General features: G+C 39.5%; 1 protein-coding gene across 1 annotated transcript; it reads right to left on the reverse strand.

Annotated features, from left to right (window-relative positions):
* Nucleotides 1–7,456: 7,456 nt before the first annotated feature.
* On the reverse strand, nucleotides 7,457–19,158 carry LOC112560907. The gene is made up of 3 exons (XM_025233018.1): nucleotides 19,097–19,158; nucleotides 18,722–18,946; nucleotides 7,457–10,030 (listed from the first exon to the last, which is right to left on the reverse strand). Exons 2-3 carry the CDS (start codon nucleotides 18,725–18,727, stop codon nucleotides 9,533–9,535), a joined length of 504 nt encoding a protein of 167 aa, XP_025088803.1. The 5' UTR covers nucleotides 18,728–18,946; nucleotides 19,097–19,158; the 3' UTR covers nucleotides 7,457–9,532.
* Between the last annotated feature and the right edge of the window lie 1,457 nt (nucleotides 19,159–20,615).

A 20,615-nucleotide genomic window follows, 5' to 3' on the forward strand; every position in this document is an offset into this window, starting at 1 on the left:
CGACTGGTATTTCCGTGATCCTCCATGATCCTCTTGCGAATAATTATTGAATATATTTATTTCATAATTATTGAATATAATTTGCTTTATGAACGCGTTACGAGCTTTATATTGAGAATCTAGATATCCTGAAAATACTATGATTTTCCGCTGGTAAGACAAACACACACATATAGACAATATATTAACAATACTTATAAAAATGAAATTAAGTTTACACAGCTGGTAACAGCCAAAAACAATCTTGTTATTGTTACTCAGGGATAAAGCTCTGTATTACTGCTGTCGGACCAGATAAACTAGAAACGTGTTGTACTAAAACATCCGTCACTACATCAATCTGAAATAACCTACCCAACAAATAATACACGGGTATCTAGGAGTTCATAGCGCTGGAGGGTGGAAAAGGTGTAGGTCAGTCCTGTCAATGTCTGGCATCCACAGGACTAATTCAGTCTCTTTTGAGACTTTAATGAGAGTTCCACTGTCGGCAATGTAGCCAGAAAATGTAAGTCGTCCTGAATGTAACCCGACAGTCCTGTAAGCAGTTCTGTTCCTGACTTTGTGAAGGAGACTTGAGATTGTGGGCAGTGCTACTTCTGGTCATGCATATAACTCATGTCCCTCATGCGAAACTAAGAGGTGTTTTGTTGTTTTCGTGATAATTTCGGTTTCAAAATTTATGTTCGGAGGCAAAATATCACCGGCTCTAAACTAGATACCGGTGCTTTCTCGCTGGCGACAGACAATGTTACCTGTCGTTGTGTTTTTTGTTTTTTTTCCTCTTTAGATACGTACCAATATCATTTTGCCAACACACATCGCACGATAACGAAGATCAATAATTATGGCTTGCCTTCTGTAATCTGCCACAAAAGCAATTATTTTAACTGTCATATATGTTCAATATGTTCATAGTTGACGTCATCGAGAATAACATGTTGGGATATAGACAAACTAGTTTTTTTCTGAAAAAAAAAAATATACAGAAATAAAATTGTACAATTTGAACTTTTGGGTTAAAGACTTATAGTGATTCGGAAACGTTGCTTGTGCTTAGAGAAGAGTTCCGAGGAATAGGAGAAATATTTCTATTGTATAAGTATTAATGGTAACATCCAGTCGATAATAATATATACACATATATTAAAGTGTTTCCATTTTACACATATTAATGGTGACTTACCAGTTTTTAATAATATACAATCACATTGAAATATTTCTGTTGTACTAGTATTAATGGTGAGGTGTCAGGTCAATAATAACATATAATTATTTGTTAGTGTCGTTACTGGTATTTGTAACAGAGTCTCATAATTACTACAAAAAATTAGAAATAAAGTAGCTATGACATTGAAATATACGTTAATGCAAAGATAAACTAGATACCACCGTGTACGAACTACAGAAAACAAAAAGAATAAGTTACCTGATCCACGAAAAGCTCCGTTCTCCTCTTGGTTTCTCTGATTAGGTATCTTTTGAAGCAGTAAACACTTCAACAAATGTGACTTTTGCATTAATATAGATCTTTCAAAATTATCTAAAAACAGAGGAGAGAAAGGGATAATCACATGAAAGAAGAAGAAAAGGAAGATACAAGAATGAGGGAGACCCCGTGCCAGTATTTATAAAGCAGGTATCTCTGTACAAACGGTCATACATGTAGAACTTTAAACTTCTTAGAGATTCTCAGAGGGTTATTGATAAGGGTACTTATACTCTGCTTTGTTTTCGTAATGTCTTCTCGACAAATTGCAGCTCACAGGGATGACTGTAGACACTTTAATAAACCCATGGAGTGAGTGAGTGAGTGAGTGAGTGAGTGAGTGAGTGAGTGAGTGAGTGAGTGAGTGAGTGAGTGAGTGAGTGAGTGAGTGAGTGAGTGAGTGAGTGAGTGAGTGAGTGAGTGACCAGCGTTAATGTCAGATTATAAAGACCTAAACTAAACGTATTTGATGGTCTGTGCAGTCTACCTCGCCATTATCTAACTATAAGTATTAATCTATGTTACAGTGTGGAGCCAGAGTACATCAATGGGGTTTGGAGGGATGAAAGGGGAAACCGATAGTAGGGAGGTAGCAGGCATACTTTCGGACTGTGTGGTCAGTACCTCCTTGATATGGGGTCAGTGCTTCCTAGTGTATGGTCACTGAGCTGGAGTTCTCATCAGAAGCTCACAGGTAGGTATTTATTACTGGAACCCCTTTCTCTCCACGTATGTAACAACAAGGAAGAACAGAGTGTAGTAAGCTACAGTCACGGCATGTCCAGAAAAACAAATGTTTGCCAGAGCGAGCACACTGTGGGGTGTGTAAAAGTTTGGTAGATGGTTCCAAGACAGAAAGGAACTCCTGTTGAAACAGATACCTCCTCAAGACACGAGTTCCTTTCAATTTTCTTGAAGCTGTTCTAATTTCCTTTCCTTTCCCTTCATTTCACTGGGAGAAATAAAGTCAGGTTGAAGCACTTTCCCTTTCTAAACAGCCGGTAAGTAATTGGCTTTTAAAGAGAAGCTGAGTTGGTAGGGACGTGTTTGTTTCCAGAGCAAAACAGGAAAGGAGAAGACCGAATGATTGCAATCCATAGCCGAGATTATTCTGGCGGAGATTGCTAGCTTCTCCCACATAGCCTTCAATTGTCGACTTGCCAGACCTCAACTGATGATGTCGCTAACACCGTTACCATTTCCGGCGGTGACCAAGCCAGTCTGCTTCATTCTGATGCCATGTTCGGTAACACTCAGGATTGAAATATACTTTGCTTTTATTTTGTTATTCTTTGTTTACGCGAGGCAGTTACAAGTCAATGATGATGATGATGATGATGATGATTGCATCTTTAGATGCATGTGGCACATTCCGTCTGAGCAAAGTATATGTTGTCGTAGGAATGTCATCCCTGCCATTTTCAAAATTTAATATTGGAGTTTTAGTGGTATTTGGTGTAAACTAAGACTTTTCACATGAGCTGTATGTCTTACAATGACATAAGCCTGGAACGAAAAATATGTTTCACAGCGGTAAAATGTGACATATGTTGTCAGGAAATTATATTTAACTGCCTGCCGAACTATATTCTGCAAATAAAATCATCCATCTTAACAGGCAGCAACAATAAACTAAATTTGACTTCGATCTTCTGCTCTTGCCCGAGTCCTCCTAACCTCTCCGAGTGATGCATGGATACATACAGTACAATATCTTCTTTTAGACACAAAGTATATCTCTTAATTCTGTATATCATAGTTTTAATGGAGTGGGAGACGCACATCTGCCTCACCTGCCATGCTCACCTCGTCCATGTTAAAATATCCCAGCGTCACAGATAAACAAGACACGATGAGCACGTGACCCTGGGAGATGTAAGATGACTCTTTATTTATCCCAGATCGAAATTCAGGGCAGTTCGATAAGAAAGCACAAAAATACCACAGCATGTTACCACAATATATTCATATCAGCAAAACAGACTCATACATTCGTGGTTCAGACAGCTACATTTACTTCAGATGAAGGAAGTATTGTCAGCGTCCACCATCAATGCGGTCCTGTTACTCAGAACTAGTAGTTCTAGCATTTTCTCGCCGCTGTTTTTACACTGTAAAACTTAACATGATCTAGTTGTCGAAAAAGCCAAGAAACACGATCTTGATGAAAACAGGTAATATTTGACTGATGTATTAGAAACTGCAATTTAGAACTCTTTAAAAAACATTTAAACATATTGTGGAGCCATAAAGACAAGTAAGAAAGACATGAAAGCAAACACTGTTTCTAGTGTTACAAGTGGCTAAACTCTGCTCCTCTGAATAAAGTTCACTGTGAAGTGTGCTTAGCAGGTACAAGCATTCTGTTGAAAGTCTTTCACTTTTTTTCACTAAAACGAAGGCGTTTCGGTTTGTGACATGAAAGAGGAGGAACAGTTGAGCATCTTGAAACTATCATATTGCTGAAGCTGCACTGCTTCTCTTCCAACCTTCTGTGAATTCATTTAGTTTTTCAAAAAGGCATTCTGCAGACAACCCAATGAGCAGCCAAAATAAAAAGACTTCTACTTATTCGATCCGTTCTATGACTGGACTTGTGGTGTGGAAAGGAACATTTGCAGCCTGGATTACAGTTTTCAAATGACTCGCTCACAATGGAGCAGCTTCTTGCTATGTGTCATTTTTATTACATGGCATTCTATAGACAACAATTTTGCATGTTATGTTACGTGTGTCTGTCTGTGTGTCTTCTTTTTTTCTGTAAAGCGCCATGAGCCTGCCAGAAGGTGCTATGTAAGTTCTATTTATTCTTCTTTAATAATAATAATAATTACTGCTACTACAACAATTTACCTATTCTTTTCAAATATATTTACATGGATGTGCTCCTTTCAATGCGTGAAGTGAGCATCTAATGTAGAGGCGGGCGTTGTACGCACCATCAAGGCGCTATGCAATGGCTCGATGAGCTCAGTACAACAACTAAGTGTGTTTATCTCTTTCCCACGACAGTAGGTGTAAGTGCAAGGATGCCCTCTGTCCCCAGTGCTGTTCATGTACCAGTCTTCACCTAAACGTTGCGAAGCTATACTGATACACCTTGACGTATTTCGCAGAATCGTTTATAAATGTTGACTTATTCAATGCTTTAGATGTAGTATTGTGAGAATAATTGGGCGCCTTCGATTTTTGTTTTAGTATGTGTCGTTTTAATGCTAGGTCTCATCTATTTAGGTGTGCAATTTCAAACTCGCTGGTCCATTGTGCTTTGAGCTTTATCTCGATTTTTAAATGGGTTAGTCTAGAAAACATAGGAAAGCATAACAAGGAGACCATTCCATGTAAATGAAAAGCAGCGGGGCTTCAAACAATACCTCTCTGGCCAAGTGCAATGGCCTGACTATTTCACTGAAACCATATGGTTTCAATATGATTTCCGATCTTTTCTGATAATACTCAAAAGAGACATAACTCCTAAGGGAGTTGGGGGAATCGGTGTTTTAGACCGAGGCAGCAGCTAATGCACGATATAGAAACCGACCCTATATACATAAGCCCCATGTAGAGAAAGAACAGCGTGCCCGAGACGAGAGCTGAACCCAGGACAGCCAACCTTCGCTGTATTGGTGACAGGCACTAACCGTTGTGATTATTTCGTAATTTACGGGTGTGCTGAAATCTCTTTTTTTCCCTACCCCGCCCCTCTTTCTGATTCTGTTGCTCATTCTGTTTTCTTTCCATTCTTCTCTTCTTTCTCATTTCTACGCTGTCTTTCTCTTTCATTCTCCAATATACTATGCGAAGTAGTGACATTTTGTATGTATGTATTTATATTTTTATGTGTATGTATATATTACTAATTTTCACTTTCAGCATATGACTAGGGGTTAACCACTCTTTGGCAGTGTGAAAATGTCAAAATGCAATAAGAAATTTTTTGTGCCTAAAAATTGATGGCAGACACCACTCAAACAGCCACTGACAAGTCTCTTAACTTCATCCTTAAGTTTATTTATTTATTGTCAGTGAGCTCTACAAGTAAGTTTCAATCAAGCAGGCATTTTTAAAGATTTTGGATTATTTCAGAAAAATTGTAAGAGGAAACACTTTTATATTAGCTCAAGAATTGAATATCGTCCTCCTGCTAATAATTATCTTAGCACAGCAGACATTCAAAAGCCTGCTGGCTGTTTCTGGCTGGCCACACTACATTTCAGTTTATTTGCTTGAGTGGAACATTCAACAACAGTCCCCCTGTGTGTCCGCCATTGTGATGTAAGTAGCGACTGCAATGAGGAGTGAAGTGAAAAGTTCTAACACGGTCTGTGATGTAGAACATGGTTGCTTGCAGACGACACGCTTGCAACCGCCAACTCACGACACTTGCCGCATCCTGCATGTGTGACGTCACGCTTCTAACGGTGAGGTGATGTACAGAACACCTGCTGGACCCGAACACTTGGAGCACGTGGCACGACACATGAGCTTCCTAAGCTGGAGTGTAAGGTAGGCCGTCAATAATCTTTAATGAAATATCAAAAACCTGGTGAATGTTGATTCGAAAAGTACGCTAAAGTTGTATGTGAAAAGTTGAGATAGCGATTTGCTATGGACACAATGTATACACTGTCGTAATATTGGTATTAGACGAAAACGAATGGTTAAAACTACTAAAGTATACAGTTTGCTGTTCGCCAAGGAACTTTCTGTGTCGTTGGGGAGTGAGGTGTTCAAGACAACTTTGTATTTGTCGGTGCCCGTCTCCTCTTCCCTGCTTACCCTGGCCTACTGTCTATGGAGTCAGGTACCATTCCAGACAGGCCGTTCATCTTTAGCTTATCGTCTGTTATCGTCAGCAACCAGTACTGCACTGGGCAGGTGTGGAACAAATTCTGCAGTTGTCCAGGAAATCAGAGAGAAGTTTTTTTGGGTGGATGGGTGGATATGCAAGAGTTGCAGAAATAGAGTTATGATTCATGTTCAAGCAGAACATTCACATTTGACCAACTTACTCATGATGGCAGAATATTGCAGGTGCAAAATGTTATAGCTGTTACTGATAGCTATGAGGAATGTGTAAGCTTTGATGAGTGTGCATGTTCAAAAGAGCTTAGCCGTACCCAAACCATTTTTAAAAATTAATTAGAAACAGAGTAATATTACTTTTTACACTTTTTTATTTTGAATGCTGGTGTAGATAAGCACAACACTTCAGTGCAGCGACCTTTGTATGAAATTTTAATTTTGAAGAGAAATTATTAATATCTTTCAGTATCAGTGTGTCTTGAAAAACATAAAAGCAGGTCATTGTACTAGGTACTGCTGTCATGTCAATTTCTAAGTGTTTAGTACTTAATTGTTGATGTACTGACTTTTCGAAATCAGCATTTTATTTATTTTCAGTTTTGAGCAAAAATGTTTCGATAACTGAAAACTATTTGAGCCATTGAAAAGAAGCTTGGTTATCTTTGAAATTGTGATGAGCAAATCCATCTGTTTATATATTTTTCGTTTTGTTTATTATTGATTGCAGCTTGGCGCAGCTAGTGATATGGAAAGTACAAGAAAGATTAAACAGAATGATTTATTGACCTTTAGTGAGCGTATCCACTTCAGGCGAAGAAGAGTAGACATGCTCGCGATGTAAATAATTTGGTCGACCAGATTGATTGAAAAGGGCATGTTTTGTCCAGTTCTAGAGTGTACTGCTATGATTTAGTGTTTCTTACAAATAAAAATAAAAATAAAAACCTAAACAAACCGCGTCAAGTTATTATTATTCTAGTATGAGCAATATTTATGGAGTTTGCTGCTTGGAATCAAAGAATGAGACACAAACTCAGAAAACGTGGAGGCAATATTCATGAACACGCAGACAGTAGACAATGTTTGAGTTGTGGAGGACCCGAGTGAGCTGCTGACACACAGAACAAAGACGATAGTGTGATGAATAGAGATACTGGGAGAAGATCTTTACTCCAGCAAACACAGAGGACATTGGACATTATAACATCGGCAACATTCATCTTGGGGGATTGTGAGTTTTACTTGGTGACATACAGGTTTGTTTGTGTAAGGAACAGTATTTATTACTAAACTAACAGCATTGCATTCAGCACAATGTGCTTTTGTCTATACATCGAGACAACTAAAAAAAATGTGAGCATTACTTTTGACCAGTCCAACTAAGTTTGAAGCTTGGTGGTCGGATCAAAGCAAGAATAGCTGAAGATAAACGACAGTTGAATGAGGTCTGAATATGGAGGATGTGTCAGAGGCAGGTAGCATCTGCATTATCTGGCAGTCAGAAGACACCTGGCTGAGCCCACGTGCACACTGTCTCCTGTAAACTCATAGTGTAGGGCTCGCTAATGTCCGCTCCAACCAATATGGCGCAAGTAGATTTACCAGGCAATGTGAAGGAATGAAATTGTGTTGTATTTATTTAAAAAATGTCAGACAACGAGCTGTCACGCCCGGGACATGTAGTTTGTATTGCAGCACGGAGAAAATGATGGGTTGTGCTGATATTAAATGGCAAAAACACAGGACCACTTACTTTCTGTAATCGTGCACAAAATAATGCCAGCCAGACTTTGTTAATCGGTGTTGTCGGCTTCCAGATATTTATTTTTTTTATCCCTCTTCTTGTTCAGATTTCATAATTACATATATGCAATTCAAACGAGCGAGACAGAGAAGGGGAAACTGATAAAGATAGAGAGAGACAGACAGAGCGAGGAAAACGTCTGTAGCTTGAAGGTGTGTAGTTGTGGACAAAGAGCTCCACAACTCAGTTCCACTGAAAAGAAAAGATAACTGTTTCGTCCGTTGAAAGCCAAAAGCAGACGCTGACTGCGTATTCGAGAATACTTCATCATTAATGTGTTGAAACCTCTTAGTCTTCTGTTTATTTTATCTCCTGTATACTGTCAATAGTTAACACACTGATATATGTTGACTGAAGCATAAATATCTCATATATGTGTCAGTGTATTATCGTGCATAAGTGTAATTAATCTCCATGGTGATTATTATTGTGTTTGTCTTGTGAGTGTAAATAATCTTCACTGTAATTATTGTGGTGTTTGTCTTGTGCATGTGCTCAATGTATATCTTCTGATGAGGACTGTTTTCGCTTCCGTTGAAATCGCTACTACAGATTGAAATTTGATTTTTTAGGAAGAGCACCTAAAGAATGTTTTCCATATTTCTCAGGTTTTTAATAAAAAGAAAAGAAAAAGGTAGTTAATAATGTATATCTTGTACGATATCGTCTTAAAATTCAAAATAAATACTTGCAACAATCTTGACTCGACTGTCGAATAATAACGGAGACACATTCCAAAGCTCAGTAGAACTCTGGGGTTACTTGCACAACAGGTTTTCAAAACTTAAAGCTGTTCTTTAAAAAAACAAATTTAGAAAATTTTGTCAAAAGTCCCTCCTATGCCATTTTAAATACGTTGCACAAGTGCATACGAAGGTATGACTTAAACTATCATGTCCTATTTAAAACAATTTTAGTTAAAATAAATTCTAAAAGTGTGTTGTGTAATGTGCTTCTATAAAAAATGTTTATCGAAATAGAAGTAAGGCCTAAACATGTTTAAAATTACAAATGTGTTGTTCAAATGGTTCCCTGGAGTTTATTAACTTAAGAAGCTTGACCATAGCAGAGCAGAAAACTCAGAGTGCCACTCTGACATGTAATGTTCTACTCCATGTGTCTCATCCTCTGTGGGTGAACAGTTTGAAGTTTTGCTACTTGAGTCTGAATGTCTTTGACTTTGTCATTTGAATCCTCCTACACGCAGCATTAATTTTTAAAGTTGGGTGAAACAGTTTACAACTGAGAACAGTAGCAATCGTGTGTATGTTGCTATGGCCCCGCAGTTTTATGTACTGCGACTGTCAAGACCTCTTCTTAACGACCGACGGCTCCTCCAAGGAGATACATCGAAGGCCATTGGTGTCTGGATTTGCTGGTCGAGTCGGAGGCTGATCTAATGTCTGGATGGTTGATGACAGAGTTAGCCACTGTCAAGCAGCCACTGAGAGGAAGACCCAGAATTGGAGGAAGGCCAAGAACAGAGCAAGGGGGAAAGCCTCCTCGTTTGCCATGGAATGGCTTTTTCCCCTGATGTCCAGACTCGGCTCCTCGTAGTCTTGGCTGTCCTGAGTTTGCTGGAGCTCCGGAGTCTGTGATTGGCTGTCTCTTGCATCCAGCTCCAGGAGAATAGACAGCAGGTTTCTGTACTTTTGGCGCTTCTCCGTCTTGGAAGAAGCCAGAAGCTCGTGAGCAGTAGACAGCACAGGGTGAAGGTTGATCGCTCTCATGACGTGCAGCATGGGCTCTGACCTTCGACCTTTTTCCGACTCGTCCTCTGCTTTTGCAGCGAAGTCGGGGTCCCTCCATTCCGGAAGCTGGTCCTCTGCACGCATTTTGGCCTCATGGAAATTCTTGTTTGCTAGGAAGGCAGTTGCAAGACATGAACGTCCAGACATGACCATCAATGTATAGACGAGGATGAGGATAACCTGTCAATAAAAGAGGTTTTTTTTTTCATACAGGTCATAGTATTTAGGTGAACATTTATTCAAATTCGAGCATTAAAGAATTTTTCCTACTTGCTTAACATGTTTCCTTTGTCTTTTGGATCTTAAACTTCATGAAAATCCACACAAATGTGACTCCCGGCAAACTTGTGTCTGACTAATATTACAAATGGTTAAAGGGAGAAAGTTATTTTTGATGATTGGGTAAAGCTCGGTGCGAAATATTATTTATTTAAATATGCTTGAATCCTTCAGGCACACGCCTACAAATGCACAGAAAGAGGTCACCAGCAATCACATCACGATATGTTGTATACAGAATAATACTACGGAGATTAAAATTTTGACCAACGGACAACTATAAATAAGAAAAACTTTTGATACATCAGTTTAGTAAACCATCATTTAATAAAAGATAATTTTCCCAGTTTATTTTCAAAAGATTGGTTTAAATATGGATTTTGGCATGAATGATGCTATCGTGGATGCTGACTGAAAAAACTAAAGCTTACACATTCCCACATGGGGGATGGGATTTTACTTGCCACTAATGTTAAAAGCCAATGGATTCTCTCAAATCTGTTAGAGGAGAAAGGTAGTTCTAAGAAAACCAAACCATCCGTTCTGCTGCGCCTTCGCAGACAGGTGAAAAGCAGACGGTGGGGGAGATGCTGCCCTCGGCTATCCAAGAGAGAAAGGACAACAAGATCGGCCAGTAATAGCATTTTAAATAATATGACTTTTTATTCGGAGGCATTCAAGGAAATTTCAGTATTACATTTTTCAGCGTTTGATTGCTATTTTTGATAAACCAGATCCACAGTTTGGACATCCATGGCAGTGGAGGCGTAGGTGTAGTCATCCCCACCAAGTGAACCCCTCTAGTGTTTGCTGTTCTCTGGTAACCGAGGCATGAGTAACTTCGTGCTGAGATCACGTGACAAAGACTGAACACTTACACAAAGTTTTAACAGAGAAACCTCCCACCCCACTGCTCATAACTCGTGAGTTACACGTGGCTCTCAGAGCCACAGTGAGGCAGGTCCTTGTCGCCATGTTGCAGCGCATCTGCAGTTATTACTGTGTGCAGCGGCGCACAACACAAACTATTCGCCTAGATTTTCCTGTGCATCGATCATGTACCCTGAAGAACTTCAAGAAGCGGAATAAGTCGGGTGTTCCCTGGTGTTTCCGCTGCTTGGACGTTTCCGAACCCGGACGCCCTTTGTCCAGTATAGGATTCCTTATCTTTGCCTCCATGATGTGTTGTTGTTCTGATTGTGTAACATGCTTGTGGGGAAATTACTGGTAATGCAACTACTACACGCAAAGGATGAGAGGATAAGATTTGAAAAATACATTATTATTATTATTAGTAGTAGTAACAATTAGGTCCTCATTCGCTGCTTCTGCATACTTTCTGGAGGGAGACAGCGACAGAGAGAGGAAGAGAGAGAGAAACACAGGGAAAGATGAAAGAGAGACTGATTGGCCGGCAGAAAAAAGAGGCAGACAGAAGGACAGACATAAGACAGGTAGACAAGGAGATATGCAAGGACGGCATAAGAGCAATCAATGACAATATTTGCGATGAACTCGCCGCTCTAATGGACGTAAGAAAACAAGCCTCGTTGAATCATTGAATGTAAATTAACCCTTTTCGGGCTTGTATGTTTCTTATTTTTTACCCCGCAAAATTGTCTGTTTGCCCAACCATCTGCGCTTCTAGGGTTCTGCGTCAATCAATAGCCGGACAGTGCAAGTGATGCAACGCTGTGGGCCGCAGGACTATCACAGAGCATCTCTCCCCCCGACCGCCACTGCGCATGCTCCGCGCGTGCTGCCACAATGGAAACGCAGTGAAAGAAATTTATTTGAAGCTAATGAGGAAACAGCATACGGCATTCCTAGATGGGAGAGGCGTCTAGTATGTGATGAGATATTCTACCTTTTGTCATAGATTTACTGGTTCACAAAAAGTGTATATCAAGAGCCTGGAGACACCTGAGAATTGTTCCGCTGCTGTGGTCCGTGCACCACCCGCAGCCATGCGTTTACGCAAAGAAAAAAAAAGACCTTCATGTATAAACATGTTTGCCATGTGTAAGTCCCTAAACTTTGTCAGTGATATAAAGTGACAAGACTTAGAAACTCTGCACGTGGAGGCCGCCTTACTCTGCCCGAGATGCTAATCAATTAGTTATGATCGCCTCAGGCAGTGAAACATGTTCAGTCATGATGAACCACGCACCACAGGCATCGAACCGACACGATTCTGCCGGGTAGCCGATCAGCAGCTAATCTTTTCAGTTGAAGCTTGTCTTATTTTACTTCTTGTCGCTTTTATTCAAAAATATCTGGAAACTTTAGAGCGTTTTTTCTTGGTTTTGTCAAAATAATGAAGACTGGGCCGATGAACAACACCGCGCAGGTGTCGGCTCACCAACCGCTGTGGCCTGTGACGTCACGTGGTCTGTGGGCATCTCCTGGGTGAGCGTGTTTGTACAAACCTCCCCCTCCCCACTTCAAACACCCACTTACTAGTAATGTTCCGATGCCAACGCCATTTCCATCTTTTTCGTCTGTCACCGTTATTATTTTTTTCAGCTGCCTCAAGGGAAGTTTCAGCGAATCCCTGTCCTCCTATGTAATTTTTATTAGTTTATTTTTGCAAACTCATAGCTTTTTGATAGATCTCAACACACCATGTTTTTGTTTCATTCTAGCCCGTGGGCGCTTGAACTCGCCGCTAAACATGCTTCTTTGTTTTGCAGATGCTTACAGGGCCATGATGTTTATGGACATTTCAGCTAATGTTTTCTTATTATAGACGAGAAAGATTTGTTTCTTAGACCCTCCCGCAGGTGGAGTTTAAAGACGTTGGTAGTGGGCAGAGAAATGTTACCCTTAACGGTGCATTCTAGTTTTTCATTTCAGGAGGTCTGTTTATTTGGAGCCTTTTCACGATAACTGTTACTGTTTTGTCAGGAACAGATGGCATGTGTACATCATGTAGTGACACAGTCGTAATGAGGTGTTAAGTGAGGCTACACATCAACAAAGCTGTCACATAGCAAAGTTGGACAAACATCCCTGTCGACATGTAATGAATGACTCCAGAAAACATTAACAATAGGTAAATAAACAATGTAGACAAATCATCGACAGACAGATCAGATAAAAATCACGCCCATGTTGAAATTCAGATACTGCAGACCTGTTATTACACCCAGAATGCAGAAATGTCAGCGGAGAGATAAGCAGACACCCTGCTCGCTCATATTCAGGCACATAACGAGTCCTGCGACGATATTCTAATGAGATTTTCTGGCATCAGATGACTTGAAAGAAACCTGATTTCGTGGAGCATCGAGTGCGGTAATGTGCACTAGGATACAAAGACAGCAGAAGATCACCAGTGCTTTGGCAGTTTTTTGATAGAAATTACGATGGTGATCGTCTCAAAATAAATTTTGTGCGAGAATTAAACAACTTCTTACACCTGTGTGCTTCTTGTCTTTTGAAGAACCCCGACAATGACTTGCCCCCGCCCTTCCTTTTTTTCCTTTTTTTAATTTTACCTTTTTTTCCCTTCCTCGTTGATTTTGCAGATGTTTTCGCTTCTCTCTCTTACTCCGGTTACAAGTTTAAAAGCAGGCGAGAAAACTAAATAGTTTATGTCTACCCTCAGCATTCCCGATGCCAACTGGTGCATACGTATGAAATTTATGTGTATACTTTTTGTCCTTCTGTGACTGGCGGCAGCATTAAAATTTCCTTTTCTGGGAATTGTTTTGACCTAATGTTTTAAGTTTAGGGTGTTAATTGAATTTTTTGGTGTATTTATCTAAGTAAATTTTGCTTTATCGCGCTGTTTTGTTTTTGCTGAATAGAATAGAATATTTTAGCGAGTGCGAGAACCTAAACTGTTCTCATTCTCGGCCAACACGGGTCAGTCGCGTAACTCCTGTCTGTCTCCTGTCTGTCTCCTGTCTGTCTCCTGTCTGTGTCTCCTGTCTGTCTCCCCTGTTTGTCTCCTGTCTATGCCTCCTGTCTCCTGTCTGTGTCTCCTGTCTGTCTCCCCTGTCTGTCTCCTGTCTGTGTCTCCTGTCTGTGTGACCTCAAGCTGTGACCTCAAGCTGTGTGACATACAGTCGCTATTCATGTCACGCTCAGTCCACTGCTGGTGTGTCACACACAAACACTAGTGTGTCAAACGGCTAACATCTCGAGGAGTGACAGAATGTATTGTTGTGTCCTCTCTTATCTGCGATGCCATTTCGCAAATGGGGCGTAAGCGATTTTCGCTGAGTTATCTTCTCATTATCGTCGGCACCTAAGCCCTCGCTAGTGACGACACAGTATCGTTGAACGCTCCTCACGAGGACCTCGAGCACAAATCGATGAAGTAAGTGAGTTTACGCAGGAAGATCGATCCCATGTAAACTTGTCTGCTTAACATCGCTATGTAATGATTGTAATCTATTCTCTTACTTTCTGTTTGATTTTCGCTAGGCCTTTATTAACAGAAAAAACTATGGCAAAACTGTAAAACGCGTAATTTGTAATTGTGTAATTTAAATAATTAGAATAAGCAGTTTTTCGCAATTTGCAAGAAAACTAGATGGAGATAATTATCAGAATATGTACAGTTACACTTAGTGACCCGCTCCACATCATGGTATTCTACTATAGGTCTGTTTTATAAACTTTTACTGAGCCAGATCCTGCTGGTCAGCAATCTCTTTATTATACAGTCCACGCCATTTGTTTTTTTTTTTTTTAGTACTGCGTTTATGTTTAATTTTCCTGTCAAACGGCAATGGCACTATATAAGTTACTGTTATTATTATTGTTGCTATTATATTTATCATCATCATCTTCCGTTTCATACACACAACCGCTCACGCAAAGCTCACTTGTTCAGCCAAAACAAATGTGAGAAGGTTGCAAAGGAAAAAGACTAACATCTTTACAGAAAAATCCCCTACAACATCCGACCTTTACTACAATTTTTAAAAGTTCGCTGTCACGGACAACAGAGCATACTAATCATCTTTTTTAAAAATCAATTTACATATTAAATGAGGCAAACGCTCACAAAAATCGAAAACCACTTTGTTTTTAATTCGTTTGGTAAAATAACAGTACACACGCACGCAGCCATGCACATCGGCCGCATCTAGAACCTTCAATAGAAATAATCAAACCAGCTTCCCTACCAGTGATGCACTCAGGGTTTCTAGGCAAAACAAAATCCGTGTCCTCCAACTCCGATCAGTCAACATCAGTTAAAATATGTGTTTAGTTTTAGAAGACAATTCACAAGTACTAAGGGGTGGGGAACGTCCGCGAAATTATTTTGCCCGGCCCTGCCAAGGGAACCTGTTAACATAAATTAAGCGAATCACACTAATAATGTAAATTTTAAGGGACACACCAGGGATGTCCATTACGGAATAGGCAGGACATAGACGGGTACATGACCTGACAAATACACGTTTCTCCTGGTTGTCTGTGTCGTGTACCCCGATGTCTGGGACGGTCTGCTCATGCGCATGAAAATGAAAAGTTGTTTTTTTTTTTACCACTTAGTACAATAAAACAAGCTATGGACAGCAATTTACATGCTTATAGTGATCATGATTTGCTGGCAATAAAGAGACTTGAGAAGGACTAAATAAGCGTTTACGAGACGATGCAAACAGCTTTAAAAATCATATCATCTGCAACAATAAAAAAAACTGTGCGTGGCGAGGTGTTGCTGGCAGCAAAGAGACTGGACAAGGACTTACGAGTGTTGTCGAGTGTTGTCTAGTCTGGACGATCAAGCAAAGCGATGTCCAGCTATCTTCCGACACCAACAGCATCCAGACCCCTCTTACCTCACCCCTCTACCCCGCCAACCCACCTCACTACTCCACTAGGCCTGCGAATAGTAAATTGCAAACTTAAAATTCGATTCGTTCCGTGTAAAGCTTCGTATTCTTTCCCCAGCTATTTGTTTATAAGAAAAAGAAAACGAAAAAAAAAAAATACTGACCAAGGTAGGCCTCCTCCACAGCCGAAGGATTCAATGCATCAGCCCTCCCTGACTCTCCCACTCTTGTCAGGCCTATCCATCTTATTTTCCTCACTGTTCTCCCCTACCTCTTTTTCAATTACATCTCTACGCGTCTGTCTCGTATACATCTCTTTTTCCCTCCATTCCCACCATAACCTTCTCTCTATCTCTGTCTTTTGTCTATTCTGAGACACAGACCTTACAAGCATAGCCCTAGTTATCAAGACTAATGTGCAAAAATAATAAAAAAAAAACAACTACTTTAATCGTCCCAATGTCCTATTTGACGATGGAATAAACAAAGTGAAGATGGCAGTGACCAGTATATCACATTCAAGTAAAGATTGGAGAAATAACTTTTACATTTTGAAGACGTTAATCGAGTAAAAAAAAAAGATAAGAAAGTTTTGAAGTATACAGAAGATAGTTCCTGTTTCTCGTTAATCGTTCATAAAATTTCTACCAAAATATTCCAGAAACATACATTTTTACTCAGGGCAACAAGTTTCCTGATTTCGCCGACAGCAATCAATAGAAGATTTCACATAAACTAAACAATGCCAGCTGTGTCACTGGATATGAGATGGAAACTGTTTGACTAGATCACATCGGCTAAACAGTCGTGCATCAACAAGAGAAAATGAATTAAAGAAAACTTCTAACTGCTCATCAGCCTGTCACCTCCGCCTGTTGCTAAGTCTGCCTAGGTAAGAGAGAGCAGAAACATGTCACAGTGTGTCGTGTGATCAAGGTTGTGATGTGATGTGAACGACTTCTTTGCCTGCTTGTCTGTCTGAATGTGCGCATACAGTCACGAAATGCATGCATGTATACATATTATAACATTTATATATATGTGTGTGTCTTTTATTGGAGGTCAAGAAAGGAATTAATCCCAGACAGAGCCCCACAAAGTTTGACCAATCGGAGTTATTAGTCACTAACGTAGACGAAACCTTTAAGTGCCAAGAAATTTAGAAAAAAAATCATTTCTTTATAAATAAAACTACCGTTTTCTCTATTCAAACTGTATTCTCTAGTCAACATTTAATCTGTTCTGAAATTCTTTCATTTATTATTTACATTATTGAGAATATGATTCCTCATATTCTTTCACTCTATCACTTTATCCAAAAGATCGCAGCACCTCTAGAAGGGACGTCACTCGTCACTGTCATTTGCATGGAGCAGTAACTGTGGCTTCGTGCGTGAAGATCACAGGTGGAAAATAACTTCTCAAAACTATTTATGTGTAAGTGCAATGCGATTCTCCTCTTGTTTGTACATTTTATCATTCTGAAAAAAAACTTTTGCTTATTTATTCTGGAAATATTACAAAATACTATTGTTAGGGATTTTTTAAAAAATCTGATTGAAAAATAATTGTGAACGTTATGCCATTCGTCTTCTGTCTGAAGATCTGATTCTAATGAGCTGCAAACCTGTGCTTCCATCTTATAACTCTCTTTAACTACTATTACAATTACCAGAATGTCATATTTATAGCAATAAAGTAGACTTCTGAAAAATTTGCCATGTATAGAGATTTTTTAAAAAAAAAATAGAATTGTTAACACTTCATGTAAGAATGTAGCAGCCATCAATGGAAGATTGGATTTTTTTTAACTCACAATGAGAAGCTTACTGAAACACTGTGAATTGATATAATCACTTTTTTATTTCATTAACTTTCTTTCTCCTCAATCTTACACATTATGTTCTCGGTTGTAAAATGATGCGAAATAACAAAAAACCCTAAATTTTCTTAACTTTAAATGGTTTTATCATAATTAAATACTTTCACTACACTGCAAGAGTTTTACTAAATGTTCCAAAATTCTGAAAAAAATTATCATATCGTGTTGTATTTGTTCACGAACAAACATCGACATATTTTACAATCGTGGATATGCAGTTATTTATCTTGATTTTTGCATAATAAATATCCTTACGGAGGTGAACAGCCACCTTAATTTGATTTGAAACAAAGAGAAGCCTGGTACAAAAACCTAGACGAACAAAAAGCTTCACTTCATCAAGTATACAAAGCAATGCTTTTGCGACTCCTAGAGCACGGTCCTCATCAAAATTGTTTCTAAAGCTTTTCACAAAGCTCTCTTTCACAACTGGATACAACAATATGTTTCCGTGCTCTAACCAAAAACAAGCATTAATCAGAACTAGGATTTGGGAATACTTTAACTACCTTTTAACTCAAGTAGGTCTGTAATTTCGCCTGTGCTGAGGTCGAGACCTTTTTTTTACATAGCAAATCTATAAACACATACATAAGCCCTGAAACTTGAGTAAAAAGTTGTTAAGTAATTACAGGGTCGTAAAAGTTTATTATCAGACTAATTTGTTTACACATGTTCAGAATTTTCGTGGTCATTTAATAGTTTACATGCATCATCACTTACAGGTGTCACTGTTAAAAGTTAGAAAATCACTTATATTTAACGGTATCAATGTCATGTCTTTCGTCTGCTTAAGATTAATAAGCATTTTTGCGCTTTTCTGAGACTCACCTGCCCGCTAATTTTTTCTTCGCCAGTGTAATAAATTATTCCTCTATCTATAGTTGTAATTGTAAAGAGAATATTGATTACCTTCATTGTTGTTTGCCGCAAGACTGATGTGTCTGCAAATACCAAACGTGGACGGAAAAGAGGAGATAAGCAGTAAAGGTTCAAGAAGAGGGTGGCCGATGAAGTCCAATAGTACTTGAGGCGTTATGCTCCTCACACACCAGACCTTTGTTCTTACTTGCAGGCCAGAGCCTCGTCTTCAGTGTTCTGTAGCCTCGAATCGGCGCTACTTGTTTCTCGAGAAACCTGCAGGCAAAGAGACAGTTATATACCTGTCGACTCGACGAGCTAGTGTACAAAAGTTGGGCAAGGATGAAGTACCCAAGACAGCCGTCAGCATCGCAGGCACGCGAGACAAGTGTGTGGCCAAAGATGATTGGCTGCCCACACACCCACCTACATCGTCAGCGCACGCGCAGTGCCGCTTCTTCCTTTCAACCAGCTCGACGTCTGGCACTTGCACACTTGTGTCTTTAAACAGAAGATGTGACATCTAAAGGTTTCTTGTAAAACTTTATAATGACAGAGCGTTGAGATCACAATACTTCTGAACGGATGATTCTTTCTAAAAGAAAAAAAAAAGGTTAATGAGAAATGCAATGTTTCTTTAAGCGTTGGACAGAAAAGAAAGAAAATCTTCATTTCTTGCTTCCTGCAGTAGAGTGAGCAAATGGTTTGTCAGCTTTAATGACTGGAGATGTATTCTTTCATTAACACCTATTAGCTCTCTCACTCGCACTATATATATATAGCTCTCTCTCTCTATATATATAGACTTCTAGTGTGTATTGCACATTTTAGAAACCTTATTCCTATGTACATGCCCAATTTTATCTGCTTGTTATCATACCAACTGCATATGTTAGAAGCGTTAATGCCGATTCCACCCCTACCTTCATGATATCAATGTGGACTAATAATTTTCATTGCTTTTTCTCAAATGTAATTAGTGGAAAAATTATTTAACAGCAATATTAAATAATGATCAGTGTGGACTTGCTGCTACAAAATGTCCAATTGCATATATTCACGCCTTTTCTGCAGCGAAGTGTTTTGAGCAACAAAACGATTTTATGTCTCTATAAATGTTTCTGTTGTTCTCTCTCATCCCTTCCCACGCTAGTCCATCCATCGGATTCCTCTCCTTTATCAGTGATTTCAGTCTTACACTGGAAAGGAGCCAGCCTCCCTCAGATGCCATTATAGCTGGAGGCTGGATCGGGTCGGAAGATATTTTGCCCCCAAACAAGCTGCTAAATAAACGTGTCACGGGTGTAATATTTGTCAAGGTAATTTCCATCTGAGTGGCAGTAGGAAGTGAACGAAATGGTTGAACGATAAGCTAACCCTGGATTATCATGTCGCACCACGTGTTTGGAAGACCGATGAATGGCGCGTGCGTGGCAGCATCCAGTCAAATGAGACACAAACCAAGTAATAGGGTCTACAAGCTCGCCCTCAATGGGTTCAGATGTTACAGTGTTCATAATGCTTAACAACCGTCCACGAGGAGTCGGCCAGTGCCTGCATTCAACCATGATGAGAGGAATTCACTGTGCCTGGCCACACTGAAAACTTTTGTAGACAGGAGAGCGAGGTATTGGTGTTGTTGGGGAGAAGCTTATTATACAAGACATAGAACTCTCACAGACCACTCACTCCTTGTTTTCTCACCAGCGACCGGCGCTCTATTTTACTGGACTCACATTTATAGCCTTGAGATTTATGTGAGGAATTCAAATTCCATACTTGAACATAAATTTTTATTATTTGTGCTTTGTTTTGTTTTTTAAGATACAGTACCTCTCATGGACTGCATATACGAGAGAGTGCGCGAGGACACACACACTTATTTGTGTTTCTTTGCTTCTCTAATATTTAAATTCAAGATCATTTTCTTGAATTTTCAATGACA

The sequence above is a fragment of the Pomacea canaliculata genome, linkage group LG3 (genome assembly GCF_003073045.1).
Source record: "Pomacea canaliculata isolate SZHN2017 linkage group LG3, ASM307304v1, whole genome shotgun sequence".
NCBI lineage: Eukaryota > Metazoa > Mollusca > Gastropoda > Architaenioglossa > Ampullariidae > Pomacea > Pomacea canaliculata.